The sequence below is a fragment of the Musa acuminata genome, chromosome BXJ3-5 (genome assembly GCF_036884655.1).
Source record: "Musa acuminata AAA Group cultivar baxijiao chromosome BXJ3-5, Cavendish_Baxijiao_AAA, whole genome shotgun sequence".
Lineage (NCBI taxonomy): Eukaryota > Viridiplantae > Streptophyta > Magnoliopsida > Zingiberales > Musaceae > Musa > Musa acuminata.
Window position 1 is genome coordinate 39,957,644 of NC_088353.1, and position 22,484 is coordinate 39,980,127.

The following is a 22,484-nucleotide window of genomic DNA, read 5'->3' on the forward strand; positions in this document are numbered from 1 at the left end:
GAAGAAAAATTCATGTCATATTAAAATGGTGTCAAAATACATGGGTGTTGAATTGGACTTTGGCAACATCATTACATCCATATGACAAAAATATGCATTCCTATCATTCGATTCCATAGTTGGAAAATCATATTGGTGTCTTTTGAGACAGAAACTGCATTGCAGGTTTTGTCTTTTATAACATTTGCAATACAAAATTATGAAGAATCAAAATGACTTGTTCTCATGCACAACTAGAAAGGAGTTTGAGGACTTATTCCTATGCACAAAAGAATGGTTAAGTTGTAACCAAAACAATCTCCCAGTGTGGACTAACAAGACGGGTGTGTAGCTGCATTTGAATCTTCTTCATGACTTGAAGCAGAATTTTCCTGGGTCGGCATAGTTTATTTCAACCTGTTCAATCTTACAGACTTTGAAACCTCTTATCCTTGTTTCCTCAGGAATCGAGATGTCTTTATAATCAACATGCTCAAGTGCCCAACCTTTATTTTGAACATATCCGGTTACTTTCACCTACATTAGGCCGCAACTAAACATTAAAGATCATATCGAGACTGCTATTTGAGTGAAAGCTCATGCTGCAGGCTCCATGTACATTAGAACGCTTAAGATCCATCTGGTAATGATCTAAGTATCTCTTTGTTGAATAAATGCTGTAAGAGAACAGAGAAATACCTCTGCTTGATCATTAGCATTGACAACAAGAGCTCCATCCAAGGAGAGACCATCAAGGAATATGTTCTGGCCATTGATGATCATGGAAGATCTCTGTGATATGGAGCAACACTCACCAACTTTTCTTTTTACGTCTCTAAAAGTTGAGGCCCATTTTGGGCTCCATGTGATGCATGGCCACTGTTCCACCTCTTGTCCATTGAAGATGTCAGTCACAGGGTCAGCTATGTGCACACCAGCCTGCAAATACATCATCTGGTGAGAAAACTGAGCCTCTGTTGCAAATTAAATATCTACAAGATCAGCAGTATCACTCTGTATGGATCTTTATCCAGGTATTTCCTCACTTTGGGAGCTTCATAGTAGCTCCTACATTCATGTAACCGTGAAAAAGAATCATCGAATATACAGCTGTAGCTGATTCAATATGACAAAAATAAAAAATACGTTGATCAAGATTTTAAGTCCAGGTTCGATCCCGATTTTGTTATTCTATCGCACCGTTGACCTGATGGTATACCAACTCTATCAATTGAAAAAAAAAGGAAAATGAAAAATGTATTGAGCTATACGTTTTGATACCGGTCCTTGGCTAGATTGGTAAGTACCAGTTAGTGCACATATCAATATGACTAGATTTTAGAACCTTGATGCTGATGACTAATCTAATATTTTGATATTCCACACTAGCATGAGCAATGATATATATACACCGAATGACCAATTCTAATTAGTTTGCTAGGTCTTAGTGATTTCTTTTGAAGGACAAGGAAATAAGGAAAGATATGTGCAAATCCAACACACTAGATAGCTTCAGACAACCGATAACCAGATAAAACAAAGGCATTTTTAGGAAAATAATTCTCACATATTTAACTGATAAGCCTGCATCAAGCCAGACAACATCAATTCCTCTCAAGTGCCACTAAAATTCACGCATCATGTGAGAGAAATTAAGCTTAATCCAATTTGTGCAGTAATATGCTTAAGCAGATTCTATGGAACCAAAAAATGCATCAGAAACATGCTATGTCAACATGTCCTGCTCATATATGATTAAAGAAGTGCAATTTTGATGGTATGAGAATGTAAGCAAGGTCAAACAAGAATCCAACTCGTAAGTAGGTAAAAAGGTCCAAGTTCATGGACTTTAATCAAAGCAAAATGTTCCTTGTAGACATTTCTCATCTTGAGATCTGAGAGAAAAAAAGAATCACGTATCAACATTTCATATATAAATATACATAAATATTTTGAAAATACATCTAACACTAAAATCATAAAATGTGCAACAGAATTGAAAGATGTCTGTTGCACAGGGCTTCTGCCTTTACAAAGTTCAAGAAGCATCAATGTACATCTTTATTTTAGCTCCAAGGCCCACCTTAAAAATAGCAAGAAGGTGCACCATAAGTTTGTTATCTTAAATAAATATCGAGTATCAATGCATAAAATTACTATGGACAGTTAGAATAGCCTTTTTTCTTTAGTCGAATAATATCATAATTAGAAAGCTACAGTTAGGGCCTTGCAATTTTCAAGGTTATATATTACATAATAAATGTTACCTTTCTGAGAATAAGACAATTAGCCTTATAAATAGCCATCTCTCCACTTGTTGCACTGTGATAGGGATTTCCTTTGGGCACCTAGAATCAGCCAATAACTCAAAACCAGAGACAGAAAATAAAAATTTGAATGCCATAAACAGAATGAGATGATAATTTATACATATAATTGGGTGTTCCAAAGTAGAAATTGATTGAAGTGTTTAACGTTTTAACAAAGGGAATAGATAACTAATGCACCCCAATGATTCATGGCTACCAGGCATATGTATGTATTGAGACACTAAAAACTGGGTGTCTAAATAAGATAATCTCTGAAACAAATAACATATATGGAAAAATTGAAAAAAAGCCTGTCCTTAAAACTGTTTAGTAGATGCTATTTCTCTAGAGACAGATAATATATAGGATTTGAGCAAACGAAGAATCTGAGATATTGTTTTTCTTGTTGCATGTGCATAAATCATAGAACTGGTTAGGAAGATATAAATTTATCTTTCATTTATGGAGATTTCTGTCCACCCACAGCATCTAGTTATCAGAGAAAGCTGAAAAGGCCCATTCACTAAGTAACAAAGGATAAGTTGAAAACTTCACCGGCTTAGAAGTCAAGGCTGACCGGTCATCCCAGGCAGGGTCTGCCGTACCAAACCGTACCGTCCGGTACGGGCGGTACGTACCGGTCTGAGTGCACTGTAGTACTGTAGCAGTGTAGTAGTGCTACAGTACTCAGCACACCTGGGTGTACCGCTCAGTACACCGCACCGTACCGGTACCGAGCTCAGGTCGAAATACCGGTATGGTACGGTATTGCGAACCTTAATCCCAGGTCTAAAATTTAACTTCTGAACAGGCTCAGCCTAAAAAACTGATTAGTGTTTGTGCAATACTACCATATATTGTCAGTCCTGGAACCAATATACAAATGCCCAGCTCCATCCCATCACTATGGCCCAACTTTATATGGATTTGCACCTTCATATTTGGCCTTCTAAGCCCAAAATCTGATGGTTGCATCTGGTGACCTTGGGAAATTTCCATCCTTAGCTAGATTTTAATTCCCCTCATGAACCATTCCACCATACAAGGCCATGCCATACTACGAGCGCAAGCAATGACCAACAATTAATATTGTGAAGCAACTATACCTGCTAAACAAGAGCTCCAGTTGATCTGTCACCTTATGAATAATTCCCATTTGAATGACACTTTGTCTCATGATTTTTTACTAAAAGATCTAATTTGTTGTCTTCACTAGTCAACATCATAATCTCTCAACAATAACCCAGCTAAGGTCTGTCATACCGAATCGTACCACCCGGTATGGGTGGTACGTACCGGTTCTACAGGCCAGCGGTATGCGGACCGTCCGGTACCGGTCCGCACTGTAGCACTGTAGCAATGCACTGTAGCGCTGCTACAGTACTCGGTACACAGTACCGTACGTACCGAGCCTAAGTCGAAATACCGGTACTGTACGGTATTACAAATCTTAAACCCAGCTATTAAGCACATCCAGAATGTGGTAGAGTAACATATATAGATGTAATATCATCAATAACACTATCTAACTTAACCTACAAAAAATGGTTTCCATTTGTGAATATACATAATTGATGTGAATGGACAAATAGAGTCAAAGACTAATATGCAAACTGAAATTTGAAAGAGAAATTTGTGCAAAAAATTATGACAAAAGAATATTTCATAAAACTCTATCATCAAATAGAATTTCATGCAATAACAATTATTCTACAAAATTCAGATCCGAAGGGTCATTACTTTTTCAAACTAGTTCCTAAATAACAGAGGATATCTAAAATGACAAGCTGATCACATTAACAGTTTAATGCATCTATGAAAATTCAAAGTGTAATAGAACACTGCTGCAAAACAGCAAACTCCTATAGATTCTGCAGAGATTGTGACATTCCAGTGTTTGCAAATATAGAAGGCCAGAGTCACAATATAGACAAAGGGTGACAACTGATTGTAAAACTTGCCCAATCCTTTTTATTGAGCCTTCTCAACTAAGGTAGCAGCACTCAAACAATAGGTGAACCAAGTGCATAAAGCTCCCCCCAATACAGGGTCTGGAAGGATCAATGTATACATCCTTATGCTTACAAATGGAGAGACTTTTCATGAGACTCAAATCGTGATCATCTAGGTCACAATAGAGCAACCTTAGAAAAAGAATTAAAATGTGGAAAGAGATTACAAAGAAAACATAATTTATTTACTTCAACTTGGAATTGATGAACTTATTGAAGTGATTCTAGCAGTAGGGTTTAGCCTATAAATATACATAATGTATGCAAATCAAAGCCTATTTTGGTCGGATCTGAACTAAGTGAATAAAGAAATAGAATTTTTGAAATAAACCACGGATAAATCCAAGCAATCTTTGTGTGTATATTGGACCTTTTGAGACAATTATAGGTCCTAGAAGGTAATTCTGATAGGAATGTTTTTATGTGGTGTTAACGATTTAATAACTATCTTTGTAGCTCCAGAATGTTTCAGTTTATGTTCCTACCTATTATCTGGATATACCATGAGAGATGTACGGGCTTTTTCCTATTCAAAGATCAGCCCTTTGTCTATGTATTTTCACATCGAGAATTCTTTGCAGATGAAGAGATGTCAAATTGGGAGATATGGCTGAGTGGACTAAACGGCGGATTGCTAAGTGAACTTAATACATTCTCCCATCTTTCTACAACTTAAAACAGCTCATCCATATAGTTCAGCATCTAAGAAAAGTTTGACCTCTGACTATTTATTCTTTTCCTCATAAATTTCTCAAATTCTAGAGCACGAAAAAAACAATCTCCACTTTTTTTTTCCATTACATCAGCAGTAACTGAAATGAATTTAACTGACTTTGGTGTTACCTTCATACTTTCTTATTTTAATATGTTTCTCTTGAAAATTTACCAAGAAAATGTTCATTCTTTCTGTAAAATACCTTGATGATATTCAACCTACATTCTGTCTGCCCTTTAAAACCAGGTCTATATGCAAGATGAGATACTGATGTGAGTGACAGAAAAACTATACCTTTGAAGCATCTTCAGGTTTATTCTTTACAGGTGCATAAGCAAGCCATTTATCCATTACCTTGAGATGGGAAATATGACAAATGAGCATTTCAATTTTCATAAACATGAAAATGTTATCTGAAATCAAACGAAAATTGTAATCATCATTGACTATGTATGGGTTTCAATAAGTACACCATAATGCAATTCTAAGTTTTATACATGAAGCTACAATTGTAATTATGCTGTAAACAATGCTCTTTATGTGTATTTCCAGCTGCACTCATCAAGACAAGCAAATCTAAGCTGTAATGGATCCTGATTACACTATTTTCACTTTAGAATAAAATAGTTGTTTACTAGCATGTGTGTCTAATACTCTGCCTGCTGGAAAATTGAATTATACATGGTTGCATTGTAAAACATGTAATGAGTGTCAAAAAAATTTTGTTAAGAAACAAAAGAGAAATAATGATCTGTTTTTTAATTTGGCTACTTGATAGTTGACAAAATACATTATTTAGCCCCATCCACATGGATGTTTTATTACCATGTAGTTCAATTAAAGGTCAATATTTTTGAAAAATCATAGCCCAACTATATCCTTTTAACCTTTTCTTATCTGCTAAATTTTTTTCTTCCACTCTTGTGATTGTTCTATTTCAACTCAACTTCATGTTTTGACTGATGTTAAACACCTTAAAATGAATTCTCCTCATCTTAACCTGTGACCCATTAAACTGAGCCCGAACAGATTATCCTGTTTGGTTTCTTTTTTAGATGGGCCTATGGCCCAATTACCTTGCTGCAGCTTGCGAATGTTTTTTTATATATTAAATTTATTTGGTTCAAGTCATTGTTCTCAGCTGTTAGGTGTAATTTTATAGTGGAAATCCAACTTGGTTCTGCCATATTTAACCTTAATCATGGTGGTCAATCTCTCTCTCTCTCTCCCCCCACTATCTATTATTGGCAGTTGATACAATCACTTCATGACCTCTCCTCTCTTGATTTTTGCCAATGATCACGGGCCCTTCCTCCTTTCCGCTGATTATCACTGTCGTGTCAGCATCCAGTCACAACCCTTCCTCAAGAGTGACCCACTTTATTGCTACACCGCTTTGTCCGTCTCTGGAGATCATCACCTCCATTCACAATGAACATATCCGTGTTAACCTTTGTCCCTGCTGGCAGTGAAGGCCTACAGCACCTCGGTGGCACCGCAACTTGCCAAGGCACAGCCTCCATGCTTAAAAACACATGCATCAGGATCAAGCTGCCTCGATCATGTCAAGCTATGCCTGAACAGAGTTTTCCAAACACTACCATGCTTGAGCTGAGCTCAAATGCTATGTGGGTTCAATTCAACCTAGCCCAAACATGCTTATGCTTATCATGTTCAGATTGTCTAAGTCCTAGTTGACAATATCATGCCCGTAAACTTATTAAACTAGCAATGTCAAAACTTCAAGGATCAGGCAACACAAACTTTAAAATGCATTTCTGGCCTCATTGATATAAATGACCTATACATAATATAATATGAAGAAAAGAAGACATATTAAAGGTGCATTATCAGTGGTCTGCAAGATTAATGAGTGCATTCAGACAATATAGAAATAAACATATCCTTAATAATACCACCAAGTCTAAGTGAAAATTTAAAGTCCATGACTAGTATATCTAAGAGCTTAACAATTAACTTAACCAGCAATGTTGAATAGAATAAGTTGCCAAATCATAATGCTATAATTGCTACGCATGTCAATCAGAACAATCTCCACATAAAATTTTGTGAATATAAATTTACCATAACTAATATAATGCTGATAACAACAACAACAAGAATTTAGTGGGATCTTAGACATAATCAATATCGGAATCCAGAAAAGCAACAAAGAGCCCACAAAAGTTCCATTGAGTTTAAAATCAATACTTACTGAGAATCCAACCTTCGCCGATGGGGGTAGAGATTTCGGATAATCTTGCATCATGCATTCCAACCGAGTTGAGGATTTAAAGGATGTCTTGGTTGAATCCTTGTATCTGAAGCAAGGATGGATAACACTGTTAAGTTATTAATTGGGATTTTAATAGGTAATAAAGAGTAGTCAACTCAATTATTCGCCATAGACTTTCTATGTACCAGCAACATGTATCCATGGAATAACCTAGCATTCTTGTACCACATTTCTTCGTTTTGAAGATGAAATTTTCCACTATTCTTAGATTCTAGCAAGAAGACATTTTCCTGATCTCAAATCCATGCATGTAAGTAGTCTCCAGGTTGTGTATGCTGATTATAAGGTCAACAACATGACAAAATGATTGCATATATCAATTGTTTCTCATCATACAAATAAAAAAGCAGATGAACCTTTACAAATCTTTTTATCTCATAACTAGACTTTTCAGACTTCTGGGACCGCATCATAGAGTATCCTTAGAAATTGTTCAACATCTGCATTACTAGACTGAAGCATCTTAATCTATTCATGTTGGCAAATGTTTATGCATCACCCTCAGGTCACAGACTGCTAGATTCTGGTGATGTGACAACCTTTTGAAAACAAGATGGAGCAATTGGATGTATGACTAGCAACATAATCCTAAGGCATTTTATTTTCTTTGACATCAGCAATTATCAAGATTCAAAATACAGGCTTATTATCAGCATGGGCCATAACTTTTACATCCATTTCCATTCCCAAAAGACTAGACCTTCTAGGAAAATCTCTTCAAATTGAATATCATTTAAATACAAGGTCACCTCTAGATTTATGAACATTGTGGTGAATGTCAATTAGAGGGTGGGCCTTGGTACAATGGTAAGAACCTCGTACAATTTCGAATCACAAAAATTACTTCTTTAAATATTTAAAAGCAAGGGTATATACATTCACCCTCCCTAGACCTGCATCAGTAAGAACCTCGTGCACTAGGTACACCTTTTTTATTGTGAATGCCAATTATAGAAATCTATATGCATTCACTTCAAACAACTACAAATGACATTCTGACAGACTACTCCTAAGGCATACAAAGAAAAACAAATATTGATCTTAGTAAAAAACACAACAGAGTGAGAATTACTTAGGATTAACAAATTCAGCAATAGCACCTTGCGTTTTGCTAAGCTCCTTTATATATGGTCCAAGATCCAAAATTATCTGCAAAAGTTGATTCGATACGATCACAAATTTCTATTTTGAAAAATTACAATTCTTAGATAATTGTACAGGCCTATTAAATCGCTTAGAAAAATGTTAACCTACAGTTGGATGATATGAAGTATGCAAAAAAGAAATTATGCACCATAAGGCATAATGGCTGTTGCATTCATCAAGGAAGCTAAATTCATCAAGGAATCAAATACCATGAGCACCACTTGGTATGGCAGTTCCATAATGGAATGACTATAGACTGAGTTGTGGATTACCCAGTCCTGAGTGGCATACTGGTACTCAACGTAAAAGAGCCAAAAGCATCCAAACACCTTGACAACAGTCAAATGCATTGGTTCAGTCAAAAGTCCCTTAAATCAGGGGATCTATCTGGTGGAGATTTGCCAAAAACCCTGGGCCCAAAGAAGAAGATTTATGAACATGCAATTTTAGGTGCTAACAAATATCCCTCAAGTAACTAGTTTGTTTCTGAACATGTAACTGCAGACCTGAGATGGCTAGATCATTATAAAAATCCTTTTATCATAATAACTTTTATCAGTTTTGATGGTTTTTTTCAGTGGTTGCCAGATTAGAGTCATGAAGTACCAAAAATTTCAAAATTTATGTAGCTTATTAACCAATGAGTAACACAGACCAGCCTTAGCATGTAAGGGTAGAATGTTCAAGTGGAATTAACAAATCAATTTACCCATTTTCTTATGTGGCATTAATTTAATGGCATAATCCCCACTAGTCAAAAGGCTAACATGCTTATTCTGAATATTGTACTGTACCGATGTACCAATTAGCTGTCGGTACGGTACGTACCGAGCATACCGACACATGTTACACTAAGATATATCAATGTACCGTCCATACTGATCCTCTATCAGACTGGTACATACCGCCCATACCGAGCGATATGATATGGTATTGCAAACCATGCTTATCACTGTGGAGAACATGATCCATTTCCAGATTTTTGTCATGGAACTAACACAAAGTAGAGTATCTGATGAAACCACCAAATCGGCTGATATGATTTAGTCATGACTTGATATAGTTTATTGGCCACAATCTAGCCACCCACTTCAACTATAAATTGATTTGGGATGCAACTGACTTCACCACTCCTCGATGCCTGAGCACTCAACACACTAGCATTCAGGGTAAAGAAATGGTTCAGGTCTTAGACTTAGAAGCTTAGGTTACTGTTCAAATAATTTTGGATATGAGAATTTAAAATGCTAATAGAGGACTTAATAACATCGATTTGGGATTTGAATCTGACTGTCCAATCACAACTTTTGGATCTTGTTCTATAGATAATTGCTAGGAGAAATTATAAGCCTATCTAGTCTACCCTATATTTCCAGATAATTCATGTTTGGTAATCATTTCATTAGCCACATAGGTACATTCATCCCTTTTCTTTTTGTTAAAAGCAAGGTTCGCAATATCGTATCGTACCGATGTTTCGACCTGGGTTCGGTACCGGTACGGTACGGTATACCGAGCGGTATACTCAGGTGCACTGTGCTGCTACTATAACAGTGCACTGCAACAGTAACTGTAATGGTACAGTGCTACAGTACTGTGTAGTCTGTACTGTAACAGTGCACTGTGCTGCTACAGTGCACTGATACAGTCGGATCAGTACGTACCACCCGTACCGGGCAGTATGATTCGGTACGGCAGACTCTAGTTAAAAGATAATTCACCTTCTTTGTTCATGTAAACATAACTTTTAACATTTTTTATGGACATTGTTTGTGGATTTTTATTATTTCCATGAGAATAGTGACCAGTAATTTTAGAACTGTTTCCAAATGATCATTTCATGATTAAATTTCAAAACACTTTATAATTCTCAGAGCTTAAGAGCAGAAATTATTTTTTTATTTTTTATTTTAATTTAGAAACCTCTCTAGTCTATCAGGTAACTAGGTTTATCAATATAGCACATGACAAAGAGACCATCACACTAGTAATTAGTCCCCTATTCATATTAAAGGGGTTAAGGTTCTCAACTATTATGGTAGCTATGCCCAATTATTTAACCCATAAAAATTTCTAGGTAACAAGTCAGCCTCCCATTTTCTATTTATTCGAAAAAACAGATGATTGAATGACTCGTGGCATATGCTTATGCATTTGGTCATAAGTTCTCAATTACAAAGACAGGTATTATAGTTTGAAAAACTATAATGTCAATAGAGCAGAGTACATCACAAAAGCCGCTTACCTGGTTTATGTTTCCAGGGAAGGGAGAAAAACCTGTTTCACAATTCACATCTCCATCAGCATGCCCAGTTGCACGTAGTAAGGGATCCAACTGATTATATTCCACATTAGTAACTATTTCTGAACCTGAAGGCAATAATTTAATAAAGTCAACTAAGAATACAAGAAAGGCTACCTGATGTTTAAAATAATAATAATGGAGACATGCACACAATGACACAAGGAAAACAGTATCTGCTTCATTAAAAATTGTTAACAATTTTTAAAGTATCCACTGTTAATGAAACTTAATAGACATCCAGAGTATATAAAGCACCGGACCTAGTACAATAATCTGTCAAAAACAGAGAGGCTCTGTCCTAGATACAAACTGAACTATATGGAAGTATGAAACTTCATTGATCTACCTCAGAAATTTGACCGAATTCTACAAAATTTTAATTAGGAAACTGAGGTATGTCTAGGCTCTATGATAAAATTTAATGGATCAAATGTGATGTCAGATATTTCCTGAATGTTCACTTAGTGCATGTTTCAAAGCATGAAACTGTTAAAATATAAACTGTTTTATTTATTTCCTTGACCCCAAATTTGATGTTAGCATATATTAGTTTCAAAGTAGAAAGTTGTACAATCAGAATTTGTAAATTTGTTAGTTCGATGTTTACAGTACATAAACCACTTCAATTTAAATGAATTAAGTTATATAGCCAGTCTTATGAGTAAGAAAGCTATCAGACCAAAAAAGGTCAAATGGGTACAAATGCAAGTAACTTTGCAAAGGCACATGCATAAAACAAAAGTATGCAGGCAAATACACAGGAAACAAAGCTAGAATAGGATGGCAACTTCAGTTCTGTTGAAAGTTGATACTTAAGAACAAGATTTACAATAGGCTAAATAGGTTGAAAATTAGAACCCACTAAGTTATGTCATTTATTGAATAAGCAAATGCTAAAAGCTTAAATATTAATAGGATGAAACATTCTATTACCATCAGTATGAGTAAGTTTGGTTATCCCCCCCATTGCTTCTTTTGCCTTTCTAGGAACTGCAAGAGAATTTACATGATATCCTTTTGTAGAGCTAACACCCAATGAAGCTGGTATTGCCTAAATAAATTAAGGAAAAAAGAAAAATATAAATTTCACTCCATTTCAAGATAATGAAGAAAAAAAACAAAGCAAACTTATATGATATATCAACCTTAAAGAGTAATCCATTAGTATCTTGGAAAAACAGAACCCATTTAAGACCTGCACTCTGCCTGAGAGATAACAGATTTAGATTGCATTATAAACCTGCAGTTACTAAGGTCTTACAAAATGTCAAACGAATATGAATGTAATTGACATTATCCAGTTACTAAGGTCTTACAAAATGTCAAACTTTAGATAATGTCAAACAATTAAGAAATTAAGCATACCACGAATTCAGAAGGCCACTAGAATAAAGAAGTGCATGAACATCACCATGGCCATGAGGCTTTGTCTGATAAAAATCAATGTAATTGGATACAAATAAATAAATTATTTATAGTACTTTTGACAAAGAATAATTTAGTTACAGACTAGAGATCTACATGAGAATATGAATGCCACAAAAAGAAGTCACCTGAATTTTGTACTTGTCATTTAAATCTAATGCAAATCTGGCATCATTATCAGTTAAGCATGCTACTTTTTCCTGACATATTGTCAAAACAAATGAGAAATTCAACCTTGTACCATTGACAAAATAAAAAACATGAATGAAGAATCAACTGATGATTACCTGCTTAATAAGCTTTACTTGAGTGGTTTTCATTCCAAAATAATAATTCGACTCTAAAAGCAATAATGTTGATTCATGAGTATCATCAGATGTCATAATCACCAGAGGAATTTCAGGTTCACATTGGCCTACAAACTCAACAGCAGTATGATCAGTTACAGCATGTCATTCTGATCGCACTTTTTTATGAAGTAGATATCAAGAATACTTCAGCCATATCTACATTGTCAAAATCTAACTTAAATTCCTAATGATAAGAAAAGGTATCAGAATTTTCTCTTTTATGCTTCTATTGATCCCCTTGTGAATTAAAAATGCAAGGATACAGAACACTAACTCAGAAGAATCTTAGAAAACACAAAATAGGAAAATCATTTTCAGACTTTTTATGTTAGCATTGCCCTGATCATATATTATTGTCAATTTAGTAGAACAGAGATCAACAGCAAATATAAAGCAGACGGGCAGAGTCTGACATGGTGGTGCACTCCACATCAACATTTAAAGAATGGACATCCATATCAAAAAGACAAAAGTTTTAAGTAGTTCTTTACATATCACTTCAAATCTTTGGGAACAAATGGTTACAAACATTTATCGAGCAATAGATTTAGGGGTTACTTACATGTTATTAAGTATCAATCATGGTGAAATGAACTATGCAGATATTTCAATAGTGTGTAGATACTCAGATACGTTTATAAAAGGATTGACAGAATTACTATGTGGTAGGGAGATTAAATTCATTATCAATTTTATATTTGGTAATGGAATACTTCCTAAGACTCCATTTAGAATGACATTAGTTGAATAAGAAACTACAAGAATTATATGGTAAGGTGTTATTAGATCTAGTGTCTCAAATTTTAGTATTATAATCTTCTTTACAAAGAAATATGATGAAAATTTTAGAGTTATACTAACCAAGGTATGCAATTTAGAATAGTACCGCCTGGTACGGGTGGTACTTACTGGTCCGACGGCATTCCGGTATGCGGACTGCCCGCTACCAGGCAGAACGTTTAAAAACGCCCCGTATCAAATGATACAGGGTAATATCAGACGGCAACGATCGAAATTTCAACCGTTACTGCCCGACACAGCTTGGTAATGGTCGATTTCGATCGTTACCACTCTGTAACAATGCTATAGTGCTCCAACGGTCAAATTGACCGTGGAAGCCCTTTCTCATAGTATTTAAACCTTTCTTCTCTTCTATTTTACTCCATTACATTCTCATACTCTCTTAAATTATCTCAAACTCTTTGTTTCTCACATTTGTGCTCCCTAAACTCTACAAAACAACGATTTGTGAATTGAATCAAGACTAATTTAGAAAGATTAAGAGGAAGAATTTTCTAATCAAGATGTATGTATTCTCTTTCTTTAATTATAGAGTAATTAAGATCTTTAATATTATGATTAGTATGTTTAATATTGATTAATTCGAAATTAGATACTTAATAGGCCAAATATTTATATTTCATGTATATTAAAAATTAAAAAATATTTATGATAGTAAAATAAGTTTAACTAGGTTTTATTAAAGTTATTGAATTTAATTTATTTATGATTATTTAATTTATTTGAATTTTAGAGTTTATATTACAACAAAATAGTCTAATAATTCAAATGATTTTTCTGTAGATATTTCAATATTTATATAAGGACAATCCGTAATGGACTGAAATACAAACCTTGCACAAGATATTCTTCAAAGCCCAAAAATGATATATGATATTATTCTTACCTAATTTACATTGATTTTGCTAAACCTATGCTATTACTATATTTATTTTTAACTTAAAAACCCTATCCCAACTTTTTTTTTTGTTTTCAGGTATTTTCGGATGATTTTACACCTAAATTAGGTGTACCGCTCAGTACGTCGTAGCGTACCGCTTGGTATACGGTACTGTACCGTACCGAGAGCTAACACCGGTACGGTACAGTATTGCATACCTTAGTACTAACCAAGGTTTGCAGTTTCGGTCATCAGACATGTGCTGTAAGGGAAGGGAAAGGTGGGGAGGAAGAATGAAGAGGAAAAAGAAGGACAAGAGGAAGAAGGAAGCAGAAAAAGAAGGAAGAAGAAGAGGAGGTGGAGGAAAAGGAGATAGTGGAGGAGGAAGAAGGAAAAAATAAAGAAAAGAGGAAGAGGAGGCATTGGAGTAGGCATATCACAGCAGTCTAGGGGCAGCAGCAGCAAGCGACAAGTGGCAACCAAGCGAGTGATGAGTGCGAGCAACCACCATGCAAATCATGTTGAGCATGAGAAGTTGCAAATGTGAGGAGTCCACATTGCGTTACCCCAGGTACAAAAATATACATCATATGTATAGATTAGACCAAACCACCCAGTTTGGACTGGTCCAATTGGTGGGTGGACCAGTAAATACTGATTGAGCCATGCCAAGTCAGTCGAGATTACAATCCTTAATAGTAACTATCAAGAAATGAATAAAGTCACCATGCAAAGTAAATATCCTCTTCTATCGATTAATGGGTTATGTGCATAAATATTTTCAAAGATTGATTTATGATATATTACCTCAAAGGTATATCTGAGTCTGTTTTCGAAACCATATATAAGCACTATGAATTTTAGTTGTACTAATCAAATGCACCTGTAATATTTATGAATTTCATGAACATAATATTTAAATTATTCTTAGATAAATCTATATTTATCATTATTAATGATAATTTGGTATCTTCTACAAATTATTATTATTATTATTATTATTATTATTATTATTATATATATATATAATAAACCAAGGAGAAGAATCGATATATATATATATATATATATATATATATATATATATATATATATATATATATATATATATATATATATATATATATATATATATATATAAAATAAAAAAGGGCGACGTCGTCAAGGCAATGTTGCCTCGTTTCTTCTCCCCACATAGGGAGAAGAAATCGAGCGTTCTCCCCGTGAAGCCTTGGTGACATCATCGAGGCTTCTTCTCCCTACACAGATGAGGAGAAGTCGCTGACGACGGATAGGGATCGTCGAGGGAGAGCGGTGCCAGATCTTCAAGTCTCCTTTTTCTTCTCCCTCTTCTTCCTTCTCCCTCGGGTTAATACCGCCCGGTAGTAGGCGGCGACGGTCGAAATCGATCGTTATCGATCGATTTTGAACGGTAACGGGGCGGAAACAACTCCATTCGATAGTACCGCCCGGTTGCAAGCTGTCCTCGGTTGCAAGTTGTCCTCGTATCGATCTGCTGGTAGACCAGTATGTACCGCCCGGTATGGGTGGTATCATTTGAAATTAAAATCCTTGCTTATAAGTTCTAAGACATCAAAGTTTATATGCAAAAACAAGGTGAGTTTTGATTGGAAAAAAGGTATTTTGTATCATACTATTTCCAGGGAATGAATTTAGTTGATTCAATAGGTGAAGTGATATTTTTTAATGAACATGGTAAAGTTCTAAGTTCTAACTTACAGTTTGAGATAATTGAAATCATATAAATATTTTAATCTTATACATAATCTTGAATTAGCAACAACAGCTTAATTTTATTTTGAACCAGCAATATTCTTTGTATGATGATAAATGTGAGACAAAGGAAAAGAAAAATAGATGACTCCAAGTATTGAAAGATTATGATTGAACCATAAATTATTACCTTGTAAAAGTGAATAGTATCATTGACGAGCTTAGTAGAAAAAGTTTAACTAACTTGGATGTTACATGACACAGATTTGTGTCATACAGGATCCACAAAGATAACTCAATCCACTAGAATTCTGAATCAATTCAATGCTTGACTCAGTTAGATGAAACTTAGAGTCAAACTCAGTCTCACTTGATAATGTTCTCAGAATTTGGACAAAATTATTAAACATGACCTAGTTAAAAGGCTTACATCACACCTACACTAAGAGAATGACTATAAGGTTGATCACCAGTTTATATAAAACATTGAATTGTAATGATATAATCACTCCATTTCAGGTTGTGCAATGGAATCCTAATCCTTTATTACATCAAGGCATCGAGCCATCATGAAGGCTTCAAGATAGGATATTTTTCTACATATGTTTTTATTTCATTTTTTCATACTCATGATTATGAAAATTTTATGTTTATTATTTATTTTATTTTTTCAAAGTCATGATTATGATAATTTTACTAAATTTCAGGCTTTTAGATTTAAGCATATGGGCATAAACATAACAAATTAAATGATGATAAGTGATAAATCCAATTATATAGAACATTTTCTAATCTTGTTCTTCTACTCATCTCGGACGATATAGAGTCATTCCTACAATTTTTGAGCATTGGTTCAAGTTTTGTATTCAAATTAATTTAGCAACAACCATGATGCATGTTTCAACAAAGAAAAACTTCTTGTAAATCTAAACGCTCATACCAACCTTGTACCAGTCTACAACTAGCCTCCTGCAATGCTAGAATAGATTCTATGTAGTGTTGGAGAAAGCATCTGCCTGTTGTGGTTTCTGAAGGAAGAGCCAACTGCAACATAAAAAAGTTTATAATTTGGTCTCACTGAAGAAATAGCTCCAAAAATTCTCCTTTAGATAGCAACTGAATGTTCAAGAAATTATTTGCCTAACATGTTCAACAGGGTCAAGCAGGTATAGAGCAAAGGAGCTCAAATATTGAGCACATCATTGTAAACTAATCAGCTATAAGCCTAAACTTGTGTATAAATAGTAACTATAAAAATAATTGTGACTTGGTCATTGGGCATTGGGCAGTTTATATTAACTAGCTACCACAAGGTACCTAAATGTGAAAGATATGATGGACAGATGGAGGACATTAGTCTTTAATCAGAGTGCTTACAACTTCTAAAATTTAATTCAAATCTGTGACTAATTTATGCACACCTATTATTTCCTACTCCTTATAGGCATGTACTAACCTCTTCCACTGGCTTCTCTTTGGTTAAATCTCTAATGTTAGCCAAACATGTTGTGGTGGTTTTCAGTCAATTCTATCATTTTCTAATATAAATTTAACTTTAAGAAATAAACTGGAAAATGACTAGGAACACTAACTGCAACCAATGTTATTAGGGAACTATTTTTGTAAAATTGTAATTTAGATAGTAACCTAGTTGAATAAGTGAAATAAAAAATTTGTCAAACACTTTGGTACATTCAAATGTAGATTGCAGAGAATTCATCTTAACGACAAAATGCAGTTGTATGAACATCAGAGAAATCAACAGTATCATTGCAGTAATATATAACTTGTACCAAGAATCATTCAAATGCATTAAACAAAAACTCTACCTTAGTTGAGGACTTATAATTAACAAAATGGCATTGCAAAAGGCATGATACTCAGTTACAGAAAGAAATGCGGACTTATAATTAACAAAATTTGTCACCACTATAGGATACCACTTACTTTAATTCCTTTGTATCCAAGGCGTTCTCCAAGCCCACCAGCCACAAGAACAAATGCGGCCCTCCTAGCTTCTCTAACACCAGCCTCTTCCAACATCATAAAGTTATCATTGCCAAATGTCAGAACCTCTCCTGTTGGAACCTGCACATACTTCCTTATGATCATTTCAAACTATCTTATTTTACAATTATTGTTATTTAACCTTTTCTGTTAAACGAGATTTTTTTTGTGATTATAGTGATATTTAAAGTTTATATTGTTTGGAAGTTGAAACAACTTGATCATGATTCACAAATATGCATGACTATTATAGTAAGGAGATGAAAGAGGGCATCTGGTATCACCAGGACCTCAACAATTTGCTTTTATTAAAAGAGACAAAATCATGAAATCTTGGTTGATAAGGGATGGAATGTAAGCAATGTGCTTGCTAAAGAAAAAAATTCAATCTTTTGTATTTGCATTATTTATAATCATCAGACAATATTCAGAGACGATTTAGTGCCAATTCAATTTTACTAAAATGTCCATTGCATAACTGATAAATATACTGGTTAAAACCACCTTCCAACATGTTGTGCCTGTTGTCTCAGTAGGCAGCAACAAATGCTTGACAACACCTGCCAATTAACCAATATAAAGTTTCTCACTATTTAAAGGTGCTTAAAGGTGGTCTTACAAATCTATCATAAAGAGAGAAGAGAAATATTTTTCAGTCTGCAACTTGTCACTGCATTCCAAAGAGCTGGATCATATCATGCTGGCAAGCCATCTACCATGTATGTCAAGAGCCAAAATGGACTGGATAGCTTAATAACTCATGGCAAGATACGAAGGGCCAACATCTTCTCATCACGTTACAGTATATTTCAGAGAGTGTCATAGTACACCCCCATAAAAAACTAAGAAACAACCATTTGAATAACTAGAGGGCTATATGCCACTAGGAATCCAGATGTAACAAAAGAACATCAAGCATACTCACAGAAGGAGTGAAGCCATCATATGGATTTTTCCCAGCCTTTGAATCTGCCAAGAGTTTTCTTGCATTTTGAATATATGATACCAAACCACCAGGATAGTTTGCATTAAGTTGAGCAACCTAAGGAAAAGGAAATTTATAAAGAAAATCCTGAAGAAGACAAACTGAATGCCATAAAGTCTTTGTTCAACATGAAGTCAATTCTCATTCATGTTTATTCAAGTTTTCTTACTTGTCACGTTTTTCAACTATGACATTACAAAAATAATAATCACATACTAGTGATAATATAATGCAGCATTAACTGGGACCTGTAAGTTAGTTATCATAAACAACAACAAGAACAACCAGGATAGTTTGCATTAAGTTAAGCAACCTAAGGAAAAGGAAATTTATAAAGAAAATCCTGAAGAAGACAGAAACTGAATGCCATAAAGTCTTTGTTCAACATGAAGTCAATTCTCATTCATGTTTATTCAAGTTTTCTTACTTGTCACATTTTTCAACTATGACATTACAAAAATAATAATCACATACTAGTGATAATATAATGCAGCATTAACTGGGACCTGTAAGTTAGTTATCATAAACAACAACAAGAACAACAATGACAACAAGCTTGAATGTCGTAATTATATGGGATCAACTACATGGATTTTTTGCCACCACTGAACTTTTTGCAGACAAATATCCTTAGTTATATTACAATTATGCGTGAGTTTTTTTGTTTCTTTAATGTCATAGTTAAAAAACATGGTAGAGCTACCCTAAACATATCAATTAGTAAAATGTATGGAACACTCAAAGAGAGGTTCTGACATATCTGACGGATCAAGTCTAAAGATGATTTTGAAAATAATGATACTATTTTGCTATCAGCACCTATAATCACATGTTAGGTCAATAAGCCTAAAACCAAAGTACGACATTTCTCTTTCAGTTTCTAATAATAAGTACAAATTTCTCGTTATCCTTTCTCAATTTGTATCACCTAATGCTTATTATTTTTCAAAAAAATGGAATGTTTGGTTTGGTTCTTATCATATGTTCTTTAACATATCTAGCATTAAATTTGTTTCTTAAAGGCACATTTCAGGAACAAATAAGCTCCATAAACAAATCCACATGAAGAAAACTCAAGTTTCAAATGTCTTAGACAATAAGCACCGATATGTATCTTGATATTATTGTCTATAAAATCAGTGTCAAATTGTAAAAATTTTAAAGGATCTAATGATGAAGAAAAATAAATCTATGAATAATCTGAAGGGAGATAGCACTTACCGCTGCATCAAAACACCTCTCTCAAAAAGTCCAATCCTGATATCAACTGATGTTTGAACATAAGAGGACCTTTAGGTTTAGATCATTCATTGTTCTTGCTATTTGTGTGTCAATGATTACACAGTTCTCCTGTTGTGTCAATGTCATCACTCATTCACTGGAATGACGTGTTAGAATAGACTGGTTTTCTCTAATGATGTGAAAATTGTTGTTATTAAGCATTAGAAAGAGTGTTACCTATCTCATGAATGACATTAGCAGAAGAGTAACATATATCTCCAAATTTAGCACTTCAGAAATTTCTTTTGAAAGATACAAATTCCAACAGAATCAAATTTCTTCAGTGTCATAAAGATTCAAAAGAACAGGAAAAGTTTCTAAATGACCTGATCAAAAAAGCCTTTCTTCCTTTTGTCATCAACACCTGGTTCTGGCCAATGATCAAAAAGATGTTTTTGGCCCTCCCGTAACAACATCATGGCAAGTCCGATCTGATAAACAATAATAATAGTTATTAGCAAGAAATGACTGCTTTATTAGTCAGCCACTCAACATGAGTATGCTAAACCACCACAATTTTACAATAAAGAAAGGCTTCTTATTTATGTGATATTGACCATGAAGCCTAATTTCTTAACAATACTGTGTTGCTATCTAAATGGAGCATAAGTGACTTAGTTATGTATTTTTTTATATTAATTTTTTTTTATGTGCAGTAGGTTTGGCTTAAATCATATGCATCAGAGAAGTACAACAGTTCATTATCCCATATTTTGCAGATATAAGCCCCGGAAATTATGCACAGGTAGAATCAGCACAAAATGATGCATGTGAATGAGTAGAAGTTGTTAGCGCACACCCCAGTTCCCAGATCTGCTACCAAGAATGAAGCAAGAATCAGCGTATTAGCAACCAAGACCACATCGCTTGTGAATTTCCTTGAAGAAGCAAATAGAAGCACGCTAAATTGAACAGGACAAGTGTTCATGGACCGGTTGATATCCTACTCACTTCATGTCGTCAAACGAAATCCAATCCCGAGATTCAGAAGAAAATGCCGTAAGATCTAGAACTGGTATCTTAAGACTCAAGCAAGTGATCAAGATCTCATCTTTCATAACATTTCTGATCGGAGAAAAACACATAAATGTTGTACCAGTTAAGACACGATAGTAACACAGCAAAAATTATAAGAGTTCAATGTCGGACCTCCTCAGAGGAGAGAATCCCGAGATTCCTCTGGAGATTTGGAGCCGACGAGGCCCAGCCGTCGGTTACGCTCAGCCCGGCGAGGCTCTCGACGGCATTATCCATATCACACCGAGATCCAACGCCGGCAGATGCGGGACGGAGACGAAGAGGTGGAAGGAGGAAGAACCGACCGGAAATAGGGAACGACGGTACATCAAATCCAGAGGATTGATCCTCTCCAGGAAGGCTTCGAAATGAAACTTCAGTGATCAAATCTTCACCGTTAACTATGTGGTCCTCACATAGTCCTTTAAATCTCTACGGTTAGTTTACAACAATATTTGAAGCCGATCCTCACTCAGATGAAATGTGAATGTGGTATATCCGATGGGGCCCAATGGTGGATCCCACGGATCACGAACGGGCAAAGGTCTTGTTCTCCTATCGCACCCGAGTGGGAGAACAGGGTTTTCCCTCAGAATTATGGTGGGTCCCAACACATAGACATGTAATTTCACTACGGTTCGGAGATTGCGAGGGAGAAACCCTGTTTCCTGCCGGGTATGACACAAGATCTTTTTGCAAATGCAGCGCCTGCATCTACCTCACACGAGCCGCACAACACCAGAAGAAGCCTTCCCATAGGGTGGCCATCGTGGACCCCAACTCTCCCCGGGCCGAAGCACCTTATAATTCAGTGCTTGCATGCATACTATTCACATTATATCCTTCGAGTTATACAAACGATTAATAAAAATACCATAAACCTCTATTAATTCTAATAATACAACACGACCCGCCACATCTACCTCACTTTAACAACCATTAACTATTGATAATCAATATTATTTTCAAAATTTTGAAATATTTTTTCCAAAAAATATTTTAAAAATTGAAAAAAAAAATAAAAATAACAAATATTTTTCATAATATATTAATCACATTGAAAACATCTAAAATTCTCCGACTATACCTTCATGGTCAAAAAACAATATAATATAGGTTTTCTTGTTGGAGGAATAAATATGAAAGGAAAAAGGATAAAAAGGTCTGCCCATTGTAGCACAGGAAACCAGCTGTTTCATTATGTTTAGTCAAGCATATTGATCTCATTTCCCTTTGGTAAAC

The 22,484-nt window shown here is 34.9% G+C and overlaps 1 protein-coding gene across 2 annotated transcripts; it reads right to left on the reverse strand.

The window, feature by feature from the left end:
- LOC135638177 (UDP-sugar pyrophosphorylase-like) lies at window positions 1–21,534 on the reverse strand. Of its 2 annotated transcripts, none has more exons than XM_065151168.1 (17): window positions 21,375–21,534; window positions 20,552–20,656; window positions 18,885–19,001; window positions 17,900–18,040; window positions 16,897–16,996; window positions 12,475–12,602; window positions 12,316–12,387; window positions 12,128–12,192; window positions 11,908–11,968; window positions 11,696–11,813; window positions 10,703–10,827; window positions 8,384–8,460; window positions 7,231–7,336; window positions 5,310–5,369; window positions 2,247–2,327; window positions 679–918; window positions 1–516 (listed from the first exon to the last, which is right to left on the reverse strand). In XM_065151168.1, the coding sequence occupies exons 1-17, from the start codon at window positions 21,477–21,479 to the stop codon at window positions 349–351; spliced, it is 1,869 nt and encodes a 622-aa protein (XP_065007240.1). In that variant the 5' UTR covers window positions 21,480–21,534; the 3' UTR covers window positions 1–348. The 2 variants fall into 2 exon arrangements, with proteins under 2 accessions (XP_065007240.1, XP_065007241.1); XM_065151169.1 differs by lacking the exons at window positions 20,552–20,656; window positions 21,375–21,534 and adding exons at window positions 20,166–20,294; window positions 20,403–20,536.
- Window positions 21,535–22,484: the final 950 nt, after the last annotated feature.